Source organism: Mobula birostris, chromosome 12 (genome assembly GCF_030028105.1).
Source record: "Mobula birostris isolate sMobBir1 chromosome 12, sMobBir1.hap1, whole genome shotgun sequence".
In the NCBI taxonomy this organism is placed as follows: domain Eukaryota; kingdom Metazoa; phylum Chordata; class Chondrichthyes; order Myliobatiformes; family Myliobatidae; genus Mobula; species Mobula birostris.
This window is the reverse complement of record NC_092381.1, coordinates 78,180,069-78,197,300: the sequence shown is the minus strand read 5'-3', so window position 1 is coordinate 78,197,300 and position 17,232 is coordinate 78,180,069. Positions and strand designations below refer to the sequence as shown.

At 40.3% G+C, this 17,232-nt stretch overlaps 1 protein-coding gene across 3 annotated transcripts in view; it reads right to left on the bottom strand.

Annotated features, from left to right (window-relative positions):
• The window catches only part of kcnt2a (potassium channel, subfamily T, member 2a), a 976,808-nt gene that overhangs the window by 361,981 nt on the left and 597,595 nt on the right, over positions 1-17,232 (bottom strand). For 2 of the 3 annotated variants that reach the window (XM_072274730.1, XM_072274731.1), the window contains one exon: positions 3,464-3,598. In XM_072274730.1, the coding sequence (XP_072130831.1) occupies positions 3,464-3,598 (135 nt within the window). Of the gene's footprint in view, positions 1-3,463; positions 3,599-17,010; positions 17,083-17,232 lie in introns of all 3 variants that reach the window. The other variant, XM_072274729.1, reaches the window with a different exon arrangement.

The following is a 17,232-nucleotide window of genomic DNA, read 5'->3' as shown; positions in this document are numbered from 1 at the left end:
ATAGGTGATAAGTGGCTAATACACTCAATTTCGTTTCTAAAAGGGTTTATCTAACGAATTTAATATTAAACACACAGCGCATATTTTCCTCGCATGAATATAGCGATAAGTAAATTATCGGGGGAGGACAGGGGAGCTTGAAGTAAGTGTTGAACGAACTTCCAGTAGAAGTGGTAGAGGCAGGTTCAATATTGTCATTTGAAGTTAAATTGAATAGGTATATGGACAGGAAAGGAATGGAGGGTTATGGGCTGAGTGCAGGTCGGTGGGACTAGGTGAGAGTAGCGTTGGGCACGGACTAGAAGGGCAGAGATGGCCTGCTTCCGTGCTGTAATTGTTATATGGTTATATAAGTAAGTCAATACCATCATAACATTTTAAGTAACGTTTGGATATTAAACACACAGCATATATTTTCCCCGTATGAATATATAAAATCATTGCAACACACCAATATAGCTGAATCAGTGGGAGCCCTGGGCTGAATGCTTGTTTCCCTGCAACCAGATGGTCCCATCGAGGGGTGATGGGAGACAGCGATACTCGAATGGGGTTCCTTATGTCCAGTCCATTACGCAATTTGGTTTTCATTTCATTTATTGCAGAGATATGTTGGAAATGGAAGCAACGTTTTCAGTGCTTTCGTGGCTTTCTCAGGATATTTAGCCTTGACTTTGATCCGGAATGCTGGCAGAGATGTTATGTCAAACATACTTTTCAGCCCGCCGTCATTTGCAAGCTCGAGGAGTTGATCTTCTTCCCGCGCTGTCATGGAAGATGCGCGGGTAATGACCTTGCATGCGTAATGGCTCAACAGTGGGCGTGACAGGGAATGAGGAAAGGTGCAGCTGACTCCTATCGCCAAATCATATCGTTTCCTCGCGGCCCAGTAGCGCATGCTTTGCGGCCCGGTACCAGTCCACAGCCCAGTGGTTGGGGACCGCTGATCTAACCAGAGTTTTATAGAGCTGCAATATTATCTTGCAGTTCTTGAATTCAATCCCCTGCCTACTGAAGGCCAACACACCATGTCTTCTTAACAACCGTATTAGCTTAATAACAAAAAACAATGCTCAATATCCCCTCTTAAAAAAAACAGAAAGGTCAAGAGAAGTTAAATAAAGCATTCAATCAATGGAAAAGGCAATAACATCGTTGGAAAAGTACAATGAGCCATAGAAAAACCTCATAACAGCAGAAGACCAAGGTATTGATAAGTAGAGGAACAGTAGAATACAAAAGTGAGTTTAGGAGAACATGAAAAGAACATTTAAAAGAAAAAGATTTGTTATTTAATGTAGGAGTACTTGTATTTTGAATAAGGAAATTACAGCAAAATTAAATAAACATTGTAAAAGGCACAAAAATCTTTCTGAAATAATGCAAATATACTTAATATTTCAGAAATAAAGGAGAGAGAAATTAAGGAACTCAGACTAGTTAGCCTAATGTCAGAAATAGGAAATACACTGGATTCTATCATTTTGTAAGTAATAATAGAACACTGGGAAACCAGTTGGATGGAGACAATATGGATTTATGTTTGCCAAATCCGCTGGAATTTCTTCAGCAAAGTGCAAGAGGAGACCAGCATTGAACATGTTTTATTCCAATTATATGGAGCCCTAATAAGACCATATCTGCAATGATGTGTGCAAATATGCTCTCCCTGGCTAACAAAGAATATATTTTAGATATAGGAAGTACATTAAAGGTGCACTATTTATTCCTGTGATGGGAGCTCAGTGTCTGAGCAGATATTAAACAGATTAGGCCTATACAAAAGAAAGAGCAGTGATATCACTAAAATTCAAAACCAATGTTCAACAGGGAGTTGCCAAGTTGATATTTGCTTGTACTGTAAATCTGTTAATGTCTAGAACTGGAGTCATAATGCCAAATAACGTGTTGGCCATTAACATATTCTTTATTTCTCTGGAATCCTTTACCTAAGACAATTGTGGAAGCTCATTAGTTGAGCATATTCAAATCAGAGATTAATGGATTTCTGGACATTAATGAACCCAGAAATACGGAGTTAGTGCAAGAAAATGTCACAAAAGACAACAAATTACGGCAATTGTAAGGTGCTGAGAAACCTACTCCTGCTTCTGTCACTTTGCTGGGATGACTCAAAATTGAAGATGTACATAATGAATAGATAAGTTTTGTCAGGTCCTGTGCCCCGAAGTGAGCAAATATCAGGTTGATTGTCTGTCAAAAGCGCCTTGTTATCCAGTTCCTGCAAAAATTAAGATATCTGCTGGGAGCTGCTGGACTGCCTTGTGCCTTCCTGCCAGGGGAAAGCAAATTCTGCTAAATCCACATCAACAGCCTATTGGGAATAATTCTGGTTATTGGTGGGCAGCAGTAGAATGGGCCTCATCAATCCTCAAATCATTGAAGACATTGATTGAGTGTATTTTAGTTTCTCTAAGATGCTTTCCCAAATACTTTGGGATTTGGTTGATATTGACCCTTCCAGACAACCCTATTGATCATTCTCAAGCAGATTTTCAGCAGAATGGTTTTGGGTTGGGGAAAGAAGGTATTTTCTGAAAGCTTTAATGTAATTCTACTGCTCCCAATATAATTATTTTTATCCCACCCAAAGTTTGCTTCTGTTCAGCCAAATTTTGAAGCACATGTTGGAATAGACAAACAATGATAATGTGGATTAAAATGATCAGTAATAAACGATGCTTATAAAAAGCTGTAAAAAGATTGACTACTTGGCCAATGTTAAAAACTTATAAAAACTCTTAAATAGTCATAGTCATACTTTATTGATCCCGGGGGAAATTGGTTCTGACATGCCTCTGACATTGAGAAACATTCAAAGACACTGAAAACTTGAAGCCACAAAAATATATTTTCAAAAAAAAAAGTCAAATATAATTAATGTGACTCAATTAATATTTAAATAAACTTAATCAATAAAAATGTATTAAATAACACTTTCCTACTTTGTTCACAGCAGTTTCACCCATGGAAATCAAAGGACTTGGCACGCATTTGCCAAGTTTGCTGCAGAAGTCCTGAGCAAAATGGCCAAGTTGCTATTCCCACATAGGTCTCTATAAGGAGTCCAGCACTGGAAAGCAGTCCACCACCAGCAGACAGATGGCTACAATTCTATATCTCCATTCACTCAGGAATCACAAACTTATAATGGCTATGCAGGGAAATGTCAAACTTTCCTAACCAGATCTAGACTATTACATTACATATTTTCCAGTTTGAATATATAAATTCTCTTCATTTCCAGCATACCTCTGTTTCTATTTTTCATTATGTGTCTTTTACTTCTTTTCACCATACTTTACCACAACTACTTTATTAGCAAAAACAATCTTCATTGCCCGATTGAGTTAAAGTATAATACTCTATTGGTTATAACTGCATGCATTTCACCAAATCAAACTTCTAAGATTACTTCATTAAATGACAATTAATCACTTACCTAAAGAGTGTTTGCACATTTACTATAGTTTTGGCATCTGCCATGTAATCTTCCTCGGCACTCATTGTACTCTCTTTGTCTACTACAACCATATTGGCAGCAAATGTCACTCCACACCTCAGCAGATCATCTAGGCTTTAGGACAGTAAAATGCAAAAGTTAACATTCTCTGGATATCTCATAAATCAATCTGCATCAGAGACTACTAGAATTATGTAAATCATTGCTATGTTAAGATTGTTGTAAAATTATTGACATAGTCTTTGAACAATACCAATTAAGCAATGACATGATGGGACATCATAATAATTATGACGATAATTTCCCTAATTATGAACAATCAGTATTTTTTCCCATTATTCTTCTCACAAAAAATGTCTGCCAAGAACTCTATTTTGCAGATTTATTTATTTCTTTAGGAATATAACAGGAGTGATGTTTAGAATTGCTGACATTTTTCACATTTGCATTATTCAACAGTCGACTAATTAGCAATCTTCAAAATGCTTACAAGTCCCAGTGCATCTATCAGCAGCTATAAATAGCATAGAGCTGTAGGCTAGGGAATCTCAAGGAAATTTGAGACAGAGCTGGTAAAGATTCAAGAGAATTCAAATGTGTTTACTTTTAATTTTTGGGTTTTGATATTGTTCCTAAAGAGGAAAGAATTGACACAAGTTAGTGTTGTGTAGAGTTAAACTCTAAGAACAGCTATGGGTGAATCACTGTAAGCGTTGGACCTTGTTTGCGTGCCATAAGTGGACTACAGATGGAAGCTACAAATAATCCTATCCCGGCCACAAAGTATTGGGCAGCTTGGGGGGCCAGTAGAGGTATCCTCAGCAAAACCTAGGGCAAACAACAGCTATCTTAATTCAACACTCGCTCCAGAGAAAATTTCCAGACTTTTCAAAATCAATTTTTGAACTTCTCCATTGTCATTTGTGGATGATACTACAATAGGTCATATTGTAGACAGTGATCAGTTAGGTAATTGAGCCAAGGATTGGCAAAAGGCTTTCAATGTTGATATATCATTAAAAGGTAAAAAATGCAGAGAAGGTTTATGAGGATGCTGCCGGTATATCAGGTCCCTAGTTACAGTGAGACATTAAGGACTTTACAGGACTTCCTTCCTTGGAACATAAGAAGTTGAGAGGTGACTTTCTAGAGATGTATAAAATCGTACAGGGTATAGATAGGGGGAATGTACATGGTCATTTTTCCCTCCAGAAGAGGGACTATAAACTAGAAGGCATAGGTTTCATTTGAGAGCTAAAATATTTAAAATAGACCTGAGGGATAACATCTTCACTCAGTGAGTGGTGCATATATGGAATGAACCACCATAAAAAGTGGTTGAGGCTGGTACATAAACAACATTTAAAGGATATTCAACTAAGTTCATGAGTAGAAATGTGTTAGAGCAGGAGCTCCCCAACTTTTTATGCCATGGACTCCTATCATTAACTGAGGGGTCCGTGGAACCCTGGTTGGGAACCCCTATTTTAGAGGTATATGGGTCACATGGGACTAGCTTGGTGGATACTATGTTCAACATGGGTGAGTTTGGCTGAAGGGCTATTTCCATGCTGTGTTACTCTATATAACTCTATGACTCTGTTGGATAACATTGCTAAGGAGAGTGCACACCCTGTTTGATCAGGCATCATCCTAACTGGTAATTGGCTTCCATGGCACATCTTGCGACCCTAATGTACACTTTGAAAGAATCTACCACTTGAAGTATGCGAACTGGATCTGTCATGTTGGATGAAGGAACTTTCCTTTAAGTCATTACCTGAATCCCAGGGTATCAAAGAACATAGAACATAGAACAGTGCACCATAGTACAGGCCCCTTGGCCCATGATGCTGTGACAACTGTTTAACCTACTTTAACATAAACTTAATGCTCCATTCCTACTTAGGCACAAGAATGAGAGAAGAATGGAGGACTATCTAAGAGTCTATTAAATGTCCATGATGTATCTGCATGTACCACCACCCTGTTAGTGCATTCTTGCACCTACCACTCTCCGGGTAAAATATCTTATCTGCCATCTCCCCCCACACCTTCCTCCAAACAGCATTAAGGTATGACCCCTTGTATTAGCTATAACTGCCTTGGGAAAAAGTCTCTGCCTGCTGAGTCTATTTATGCCTCTTATTATTATGTAAACCTCTATCAAGTCACCTCTCATTCTCCTGCGCTCCAGAGAGAAAAGCCCTAGCTCACTCAACCTATCCTTGTAAAACATGCTCTCTAATCCAGGAAGCATCCTGGTAAATGTCCTCTGCACTCTCTCTAAAGTCTCTACATCCTTCCTATAATGAGGTGACCAGAACTGAACATAATACTTCAAGCATAGTCTAGCTAGATGTTTATAGAGCTGCAACGTTACTTCACCATCTTGAACTTGATTCCCTGACTAATAAAGGCCAACACACCATATGCCTTCTTAACCACTCTATCTACTTACACTGCAACTTTGAGGGAGCTCTGGATGTGTACTCCAAGATCCCACTGCTCCTAAATGCTGTTAAGATTTCTATCATTAACCCTGCATTCTGTCTTCAAATTTGAGAAACTGAAGTGAATCATTTCGCACTTCTCTGAGTTGAACTCCATCTGCTACTTCTCAGCCCAGCGCTGCATCCCATCAGTGTCCTGATGCAACCTATGACAACCTTCTACACTATCCACAATTCCATTTGCAAACTTACTGATCCACCCTTCCACTTCCTCTTCCAAGTCACATTTATAAAAACCACAAAGAGCAGGGATACCAGAACAGATCCCTGTGGAGAACCATTGGTCACCGACACTGAAGCAGAATATGCTCCATCTATAACCACCTTCCGTCTTTTGTGGGCAAGCCAATTCTGAATCCATGAAGCCAAGTTACCCTGGATGCCATGCTTCCTGACTTTCTGAATGAGCCGACTATGGGGATCTTTGTCAAGTGTCTTAGTAAAGTCCATATACATCACGTCCATTGCTTTGCCTTCATCAATTTGCTTTGTTACTTGTTCAAAGAATTCAGTCAGGCTCATGAGGTACAACCTGCCGCCCACAAAGCCATTCTGACTATCTCCAATCAGACTGTTTCCAAATGCTCATAAAACCCACCTCTAAGAGTCCTCAGCAATTGTTTACCCATCACTAACTGAAGTCTCATTGCTCTATAATTCCTATGGTTATCCTTAAATCATTTCTTGAACAAAGAAATAACATTACCATCTTCCAATCTTCTAGTACTAGTCCTGTGGCCGATGAGGATGCAAAGGTCATCACCAAAAGTATAGTATTGCCTCCCTCACATCAGTAATTCATTTGTATTCAGTGAAGCCACTGGAACCTCCCCCCTAGTTAGCTTTACCATTAGATAGACTGTGCTACCTTTGGATTTTATTTTCTGCAGATATTATTAAAGCTAGAAGGAAATCTGAAAAATAGCAATTTTCTGCTTATTTTAGCAAGTGATACAAAGGATATACGTGTCCTTTATAGCTGAATAACCTAAATAATAACAGAGAATAAATACTAATTTGTGGAAAACCAAGGGAATATTATTAATGGAAGTAGTCAATAATCAAAATCTTGCCAAATCAAAAACTAAGAAATTTATCTTTTTGATGTTTGTTTAGTAATACTGTATGACTTACTTTAATGTTCTATTTAAAATTAGAAAAATAAAATTCAGAACACAAATGGTATGTGGTGGGGGTGGGGTTGTGGGTAAATCCTTTGGAGTTGCTGTCACTTCACTTCTCAGGAATTGAGAGCAGTACGTACCATTTGTTAATTTACATTTGATGTGCCAAACACAAATTTATTTATCTGGATAGAATGGGGTTGTGCGTGTGACTGAACAGCTTATGCAAAAGAGATTGACACAAAATCACTTCAGAAAGCTTAGTCTTTTGTTGCTTGGAATAATAGCCCGTGGCCTAGATTTCAACAATTTTTTTATGCCATTTGCTGCCAGCCTCTGGAATAGAAGGCAAACCATGAGATTAACAAAAAGAAAAGTAGGTTCTGTGCACCAGAGTTCCCTTAGAGACATTGAGATGTGAGTAGCAGCAGAAAGATTTCAAAAAAAGCAAGTGGGGCAGTCAAGACATTCTGTGCACCACAGATCCCTTGGGAATGTTGGATTGTGCATAATTAAGCATTTGGCAGGGGCCAATAAAAAGACGTTATGTTTAAGCATTGTGGTTATTGTGTGGGTGTGCCAGTGTTAGAGTGTGAGTTGAAGCTTTGGCTCATAGAGGCTTTGGTGAGGAGAGGCAGAGGCTGTAGGAAGATATTTTGTCATTTAATTCTCATTCTTTCTTATTGCACAGTTAGAACAATAGGGATGCCAGAAAGGAGAGTGGCGGGATGTAGGAAGACTGCCAGTGTCTTTGATGACTACACCTGCAGGAAGTGCTTCCTGCAGCACCTTTTCGAAGACCTTTGAAAGAATTGGAGCTGGAGCTGGATGGAATCCAGATCATTCAGGAGGCTGAGTGATTGATGGATAGGCGATACAGAGAGGTAGTCACACTCAAGGCACAGGACACAGGTAACTGTCAGGAGGAGGAAAGAGGATAGACAGCTAGTGCAGAATACCACTGTGGCCGTTTCCCTCAACAACTGGTAGCCCACTTTGGATTCTGTTGGGGAGAATGACAGGAACTGGATACTGATTGTGCATGATCAGCCATGATCACAGTGAATGGCGGTACTGGCTCGAAGGGCCGAATGGACTACTCCTGCACCTATTGTCTAATGACCTAGCAGGGAAAGCCACAGCAGTCAGGTCTTTGGCACTGAGTCTGGCTCTGTGGCTCTAAAGGGAAGGGGGGAGAAGAGGCGAGCTGTGTGATAGGAGCTTTTTAGTTAGGGGAACAGTTAGGAGGTTCTGTGGATGAGAACAAAATACTCAGATAATACATTGCCTCATGGATACCAGGGTCAGTGACATCCCAGATTGAGTCTGCAGCATTCTTAAGTGGGACTGTGAGTAGCCAGAAGTTGCAATCCACGTCAGTACCAGTGACATGACTAGGAGTGGTGATGAAGTCCTGAAAAGTGAGTTCAGGGAGTTATGTGCTAAGTTAAAGGATAGGAATTCTAGGGTTGTAATTTCAGGATTGCTACCCATGTTACATGATAGTGAGGGCAGAAATAGGAAGATCAGACAATTTTAACATGTGGCTAAGGAGAAGGTGCAGAAGGGAGGGCTTCAGATTTTTGGATTATTAAGCTCTCTTCCAGTGAACATGGGACAGACAGAACAGTGTGTATGTGAACTGGAGGAGGACCAATATCCTTGTGGGAAGATTTAATAGTGCTACAAGGGGTGGGGGGTTGGGTTTAAACTGGAGCTGCAGAGGGGAGGGAACTAGAGTGTCAGAGCAGGTAGTAGAATAGTTTTGTGGAAAGTTGTTGTTAAGCTGACATACAAAGTCAGAAATAGAAAGGTTGAGTATGGTGGGACTAATGTTCTGAGTTGTGTATATTTCCATGCAAAGAGCATTGTAGGAAAGGCCGATCAGCTCAGGGCATTAGGGAAAGGCTCGGGGGAAATATCACAGCAGTGGTCAGTGCTTGTCTACTGAGGCTATATCAGTGGAACTGAGGAATAAGAAAGAGATGACCATGTTAATGATATTATACATCACCCAACAGTCAGCGGGATTTAGAGGAGCAAATTTAGACCGAGATTGCAGATGGTTGCAAGAAACGTAAGGTTGTGATAGTAAGTGATTTTTAACTTTCATATTGACTGGGACTCCCATACAATAAAAGGGATAGATGGGATAGAGTTTGTCAAATGTGTTCAGGAAAGATTCCTAAATCAATATATAGAAGTCCCAATGAGCGAATGAAAGTGTGATACTAGATCTCCTACCAGGAAATGAGACAGGCCAGGTGACAAAATTGGTGCAGGTGAACTTCAGTTGTTTGACTGCTTTTGTTGTTTGCAAAATTTGTTATTTTTTCTGCACATTGGGTTTACCGGTCTTTTTTTAATGGACTCCATTGGGTCTGTTTCTTTTGTGACTGCCTGTAAGAAGGCGAATCTCAAGGTTGTATGCTTGATAAAAAATGTAATTTGAACTTTGAATGTACTTTGAATAAAAGGCAAAGATAACTGATTTATGGAACCTTGGTTTTTGAGAGATATTGAGGTCCTGGTTAGGAAGAAGGACTTGCAAAGCAGGCATAGGCAGGAAGGATCAAATGAGGTGGTTGAGGAGTATAAGTGCAAGATAACACTTAAATAGAGAAATCAGGAGTGCTAAAGAAGGCAGGAGACAAGGTGAAGAAGTATGCCAAGGGCTTTTACAGATATATTAAGAGCAAAAGGATAGAAAGGACAAAATTTCTCTCCTTACAGTTCAGGGTGGCCATCTACGCTTGGAGCCGAAAGAGATGGTGGAGATCTTAAATGGATTTTTAATTGCGAGACGGACCTGAGTCTAAGGAGTGAGGTAAAGCAGCTGTAAGGTCATGGACTACATAGAGATTACAGAGAAGGAGGTGTTTGCTGCCATGAGGCGTATTAGAGTGGATAGACCCCCAGGGCCTGACAAGGTGTTCCCTTGGAACATGTGGGAGGTGAGTGTAGAAATTGCAGGGAACCTAGCAGAGATACTTAAAAAACACCCTTACCCATGGGTAAGATGCCAAAGAATTGGAAGATAGTTAGTGTTGTTCCATTGTTTAAGAAAAGCTCTAAGAATAAGCTGGAAAATTATAGGCCAGTGTGTCTGACACCAGTAGAGGGTAAGTCATTGGAAGTTAGTCAAAGGGACTGCATACATAAGTATTTGGATAGACAGGGACTGATTATGGATAGTCAGCACAGCTTTGTGCATGATTGGTTGTGTCTAACCAATCTTATAGTGTTTTTCTGAGGAAATTATCAGGAAAATTGATGAAGGCAAGGCAGCAGATGTTGCCTACCTGGACTTTAGTAAGGCAGTTGACAAGGTCTCTCGCATGGGAGGTTGGTCAAGAAGGTAAAATCGCTTGCCAGAACTACACCCTCACAGCAAGAACAGTCAGGGTCCCTCAACATTACTATAGTGGATACTTTAAAAACAATGCAAAAGAGACGTACAAGGATGTTGCCTGGATTGGGGAGCATGCCTTATGAGAATAGGTTGAGTGAACTTGGCCCTTTCTCCTGGGAGCGACGGAGGATGATAGGTGATCTGATAGAGGCGTATAAGATGATGTGAGTTATTGATTGTGTGGATAGCCAGAGGATTTTTCCCAGGGCTGAAATAGCTAACGCAAGGGGCATAGTTTTAAGGTGCTTGGAAGCAGGTACAGAGGGGGTGTCAGGGTAAGTTTTTCACAGAGAGAGTGGTGGGTGCGTGGAATGCACTGCCGGCAATGATGGTGGAGGCGGATACAATAGGATCTCTTAAGAGGCTCTTAGATAGGTACATGAGGCATAGAAAAATAGGAGGCTGAGTTGTAGGGTAATTCTAGGCAGCTTCTAGAGGAGGTTACATGGTTGGCACAACATTGTGGGCCGAAAGGCCTGTAAGGTGCTGTAGATTTCTATGATTCTATGATAAGGTGGCAAATTGGATTACACATTGGCTTCACAGCAGAAGCCAGAGTTTGGCAGCAGATGGTTGCTCCTCTGACTGAAGGCCTGTGACGAGTGGTACGCTGCAGGGACCGGTGCTAGGACCATTGTTGTTTGTCATCCATATCAATTATCTTGGTGATAATGTAATAAACTGAATCAGCAAATTTGTGGACGACATCAAAATTGGGGGTCTAGTGGACAGTAAGGAAAGCTATCCAAGCTTGCAGCGGGATCTGGGCCAGCTGGAAAATTGGCCTGAAAAGTGGAAGATGGAATTTAACCAGCCAAGTGTGAGGTGTTGCACTTTGGGAGGACAAACCAGGTCGGACTTACATCGTGAATGGTAGGGCACTAAGAACTGCGCTAGAACAGAGGAATCTAGAAATACAAATCTATAACTTCTTGAAAGTGGCATCACAAGTAGACAGGGTCAAGAAGAAAACTTCTGGCATATTGGTCTTCATAAATCAAGGTACTGAGTACAGGAGTTGGGATGTTATGTTGAAATTGTATAATATGTTGGCAAGACCTAATCTGGAGCATTGTGAGCAGTTTTGGTCACCTATCTACAGGAAAGATGTCAATAAGATTGAAAGAGTGCAGAATAATTTACAAAGAAGTTGACATTGCTTGAGGACCTGAGTTATAGGAAAAGGTTGAACAGATTAGGATTTCTATTCCCTACATTGTAAAAGACTGAGAGGAGATTTGATAGAGGTATACAAAATTATGAGGGGTATAGATAGGGTAAATTCAAGCAGGCATTTTCCACTGACCTAGGGTGAGACTAGGACTGGAGATCATGGGTTAATGGTGAAAAGTGAAATGTTTAAGGGGAACATGATGGGGAACTTTTTCACTCAAGAGGGTGTGTGAGTGTGGAATGAGCTACCAGTGGAAGTGGTGGATGCAGGTTCAATTTCAACATTTAAGAGAAATTTGGACAGATACAGGGAAGGGAGGGGTATGGAGGGTTATGGTCCAGGTTCAGGTTGATGGGACTAGGCAGACTAATAGTTTAATACAGACTAGATGGGCCGAAGAGCCTGGTTCTAAGTTGTAGTGTTCTATGACTCTAGGTTTGATGTTTAATTTTGTGGAAATTTGCAGTAAAGCTTAAGTCAGTGGGTAAAGCAGCAATGTGGAAGTGGACTGCACTTGAAGATGCTCTCCTAATTCTTGCCCACCATTCATTTCTTAGGTATTTGTACCTGCTGAGGTGGACAGCTCACTTCCCAATGCACAGGGGTCAGAAACTTGTACTGGAGGAACAGTGATATGTTTTGACAGAAGGTAAAGGAAATCTACAAATATCAAATAGTACTATTTTGTATGGCATATTTTTTCAGTGCAGTAGATGTCTTGGGGAGAATTTCATAAGCCCTTCGATAATATTTTGAGTTTTGCTGGATGCTAGGGGCAGGTATGGGTGGGTGCAGGAATGTGGTCATATCCAATGTCACAAATCAAACAAATAATCTGAGGCAGAGTGGGGAGCAGAATCAAAAACCTTAGCTCAGATGATAGTTAATAAAATGCCAGATGAATACAGCAGTTATTGAACACTAAATGCTAAAAGTAAACAAAAAATCGATTAGAAATGGTTTTGTATTACTGAAACGTATACGAGTTTGTAGGGATTAAAAAAAATCACAAGGTTTGTGAATACCTGACAAACTGAATAAAAAAGAAAGTCACCCTCCTGAACTGAATAACCCTATTGTGAAAGACTAATCACAAATTCCACATTGCAACCAACTTATATCACGCTGAAAATGTTAGGTGTGGCTTGTTTGCATGTACAGCATTGAGAAGGGGGTTCACTGGAAATGAAAGTACTTTTCAAAATTAAATGGGTATTTTGATTAATTGAACAATCATATTTGTAGCTTTGATATAACTTAGAAGTGTCTGATCAACTATTTCAAGTGACTTTTAAGTTTTTTTTCAAACAGTGCACCAACTTCAGCCCTGAACAATCTCTAGTGTAGATAAAGGTAATTAATATTCTTTCCAATGACACGTATACTGCATGGTTGTCACTCAAAGACAGTGTACTATTTATACTAATATATTAATATGAATTAGCTGCCATGGGAGGTAGAAGATCATCCTTGAATTTTTCCCCTTTTTGGCTTCCCACATGGAAATTGCAACTGCACAACGTGAATACACTCACTTGTGTGAAATCTGAGCTTCAACTGAATACCTGAAAATAAAGGATGCCTTAACACTTTGTAGTTCTGGTGATTTTTTTAATATTCACATGATGTGGATGCTATGAACATTTGTCCCACCTTGCATCAGGAATAATAACAGGAGTCCAAACAGGACTCCTGGGGGAAAAAAAATGGAATAATCCTCTCGGGAGGGGAGAGAAGATGGCGGCACGACGACAGCGCACGCCACCACTTCAGTGATGAATATCTGTTATCTGTCAAGTAGGGGACCGTGCACAGTTTTGATTTAATAGAGACAGACGTGAGAGCATAGCGGAACATCTGGAAAACTTCTGAAATGCCTGATTTGCTGCGGCTGCTACTGTGTGGCAACCAGAATCTCCAGAGCTGAAGGCCCCGAAATCCTCGGCTTTGTGTGTTTCAGCGGCCGGGGGCAGGTCGAAGGCGCTCGGCAGAGGATGGCGCTTGGGAGGCTCTATCGGACAGGTTGGTTGGAAGCTCGGAGTTTTCAGACGGATGGACTCAGGGTCGGCTGCTTCCAAGGTATCGGCAAGTTGACGGTGCCTGGAGGTTTATGGCAGGGAGTTTCTCCTTTTTGCCGCCTGCTATCGGGGACTCGGGAGTCGACTGACTCGGGGACTTTGAGACTTTATTTTACTGTGCCTATGGTCTGTTCTTTATCAAATTATGGTATTGCTTTGCACTGCTGTAACTATATGTTATAATTATGTGGTTCTGTCAGTGTTAGTCTTTGGTCTGTCTTGTTTTCTGTGATATCACTCCGGAGAAACATTGTATCACTTCTTAATGCATGTATGCATTTCTAAATGACAATAAAAGAGGACTGAGTATTCTCATAATCTAATCTAATCTAATAATATACTCAGGCACAGCATGAGCTAAGCCAAGAGTTGAGGTTTCTTCACAACTTATAGCCTTGAATGACCAGATTTCCTAATTTAGAGATTTTCTTTATCTACCCCAGTGATTATGTGTAACATACAGTTATGGAGCCAAACAGCATGCACACAGGCCCTTTGGCCCAATTTGTACATGCCAACTGTATTGCCCAGCAAGCTCGCCCTACGTTTAGCCCATTGCCCTTAAACCCCACCTATCCATGTACTTATCTGGATTGTTCTTAAATGCTGAAAATGTACTCACCTCAGCCACTATTTTTAGCAGCTTATTCCAAATATGCACCACTCTTTGCTGGAAAAAGTTGTCCCTGATGTCCTTTTTTTAAAAAAATTGTTTGCCTCTGTTCTAAACCTATGCCCTCTAGTTTTTAGTATTCACCTGCCCTCCCCACCCAGGAGAAAGACTTTGTGCTTTCACCCTGTCTGCGTGTCTCATGGTGTTATATGCCTTTATCAACTCTCCTCTCAACTCTCCTTCATTCCAGGGAATAAATTTATAATTTATTAACCTCTCCTTGTAACTCAGGCTCCCAATTCCAGGCAACATCCTAGCAAATATGTTCTTCACCCTTTCTGGTTTAATAACATCTTTCCTATCACAGAGTGACCGAAACTGAACACGATACTCCAAATGTGGTTTTAGCAATGCCTCCTAATGTAACTGCTGTATATCTTCTCATTTTCTATACTCACTGCCCTGAGTGACAGTACCAAATGGCTTTTTTACTACTTTACCTACACGTGATGTCGCTTTCAGTGAACTATGCACTTGCTGTCCTAGGTCACTCTGTTTCATTACACTCCCCAGGGCCCTATCATTCACATACAAGTCTTATCCTGGTTTGATCCAGGGTACCTCACATTTATTTGTATTGAAAGACTTTTCTGATATTCAGCACATGTACCGAGCTGATTATGATCTCCCTGTAATTTGTCATAACCTTTTAAACAATCTACAACAGAACCTATTTTAGAATTACCTGCAAACTGACTAACTATGCGCTATACATTCACATCCAAATCGTTTATATAGATTATAAAACAACAAATATTCCAGCACTAACCCCTGTCGCACACCACTGGACACAGGATTCCAATCTGAGAAACAACCCTCAGCCTTCTCTCTCTGCTTTCTATCACTGTGATAATTATGAATCCAATGTGCAATTTTTTCCCTGGATCCCATGCAATCTAAACTTCCAGATTAGCCTGCCATGAGGGACCTTGTCAAAGATTTTGCTAAAGTCCATATAGTCATCATCCACAACCTTAACATCATCAATCCTTTTGATTATCCACTTGAAGAACTCTGGGAGGTTTGTCAGATAAGACTTCCACACACAAAGTAGTATTGACAGTCACAAAGCAGATCCTTTCTCTCTAATTGTTGGTAGTTCCAGTCCCTCAAAATCCCCTCCAGCAATTTACCCACCACCAATGTCAAACTCACTGCCTTGTAAATTCCTGTCTTGGTTTTGCTATCTTTTTTAAACAGTGGCTCCACATTGGCCACTCAAATCCTCCAGAACCTTAGCTGTGGCCAGAAATTAAGCATAAAACTCTGCAATGGTTTCTGCAATACCTTCTCTAGCTTCTCACTGGGACCAAGGATTCACCAGGTTAGACCCTGAAGATTCATCCATCTTAATGCTCTTTAAGGCTCCCAATAGCTCCTCCCTTCTAATTTGCATGTGATCCAAGACACCATTACTCTTTTCCCTCATTCCCTTACCTTCCATTATTTTTTTCTATAGCAAAAACTGAAGGGAAATATTCATTAAAAAGCTCACCCATTTCATTTGGCTCCACATGCTGATCTCTAAGGGAGCCTATTTTCTTGCTAGCCATCTTGTACTCTTAATATACCTGTATAAGCTCTCAGCATTTTCTTTAACCTTAACCTTGCCTGCCATATCTTTTTCATATGCTCTTTTTGCTCTCCTAATCACTTTTAATTGTACTTCTATTGTAGCCATCAAGAGATTCACTAGTTCCCAATTGCTTCTGTCCAGTATATGGCTTGCTGTTTTCCTTACCAGAAACATGAAGGGCCAGAACTCATGATATCATATTGTTAATGGTCTCCCACTTAGCAGATGCTCCTTTCCCTGCGTATAATCTTGCCCAATCAACCACCGTGTGATCGGGGCTAATGGCTTCAAAATTTGCTCTGCTCCAGTTCAAGGGCTTAAGCTGTGACTCCGCTGTATCATTCTCCAGAACTATTTAAAAACTAATAGAATTATGGTCATTGGACTCAAAATGGCTCACTTCTGCTACTTGCCCTACTGATTCCCCAGAAGAAAGTCCAATGAAATGTTTCAAATTGCTCATTCGTGGAGAATCTTGGCCAGCATTCTTGTCGATTATGATGCTCACCTTATGTAGCACACATAATTCAAATAAAGAGAATTCCACCTTTTGTCCTATACTGCATTTTTAAGGTTCAGAATTAGGTGGTAAAATAGTCAAGAGGTTCACCTAGTTAGGAAATACATACTTAGTCTGGATCTCTTCGCTTAAGTCCCCACTGCTCACTGCTTTCCATGCATGAGAGGTAGTGAGTTAACATTAACCTCAGCACATCAGGTGGTCCACCTTTGGACCCCCCAAGTTTTTAGTACAGTAGACAAGAATAATATGCAAGTGACAATCCACAAACACATAACAGAAACACAAAGATTCCACATGCAATGCATGCCACAATGCAATTATATTTTATTTTACCCAAACAGGACTCTTGGGGAAAAAAAGAAAGGAACAATACTCATGCCAAAAAAGCTACTGAGTTCACAGATTACACAAAGCTTTTATTATTTGCCAGCCATGCCTCATAATCTTACATACTTGTCAATAGAGCCAACCATGTAGTAAACCATTGGAAACCAGCAGATTGCTTCCAGAAAATGTACATCTGGCCTGGAGGGAAAGCCATAATTTAGAGAATGTGCTTTACATACATTTTATCTATGAAACAAGCATTTCTGCAACTAAATATTAACTATACACAGAGAAGTTCCAATACACAAGGTTGCCTGATACTTGAATAAATATTTACAATGAAAATAC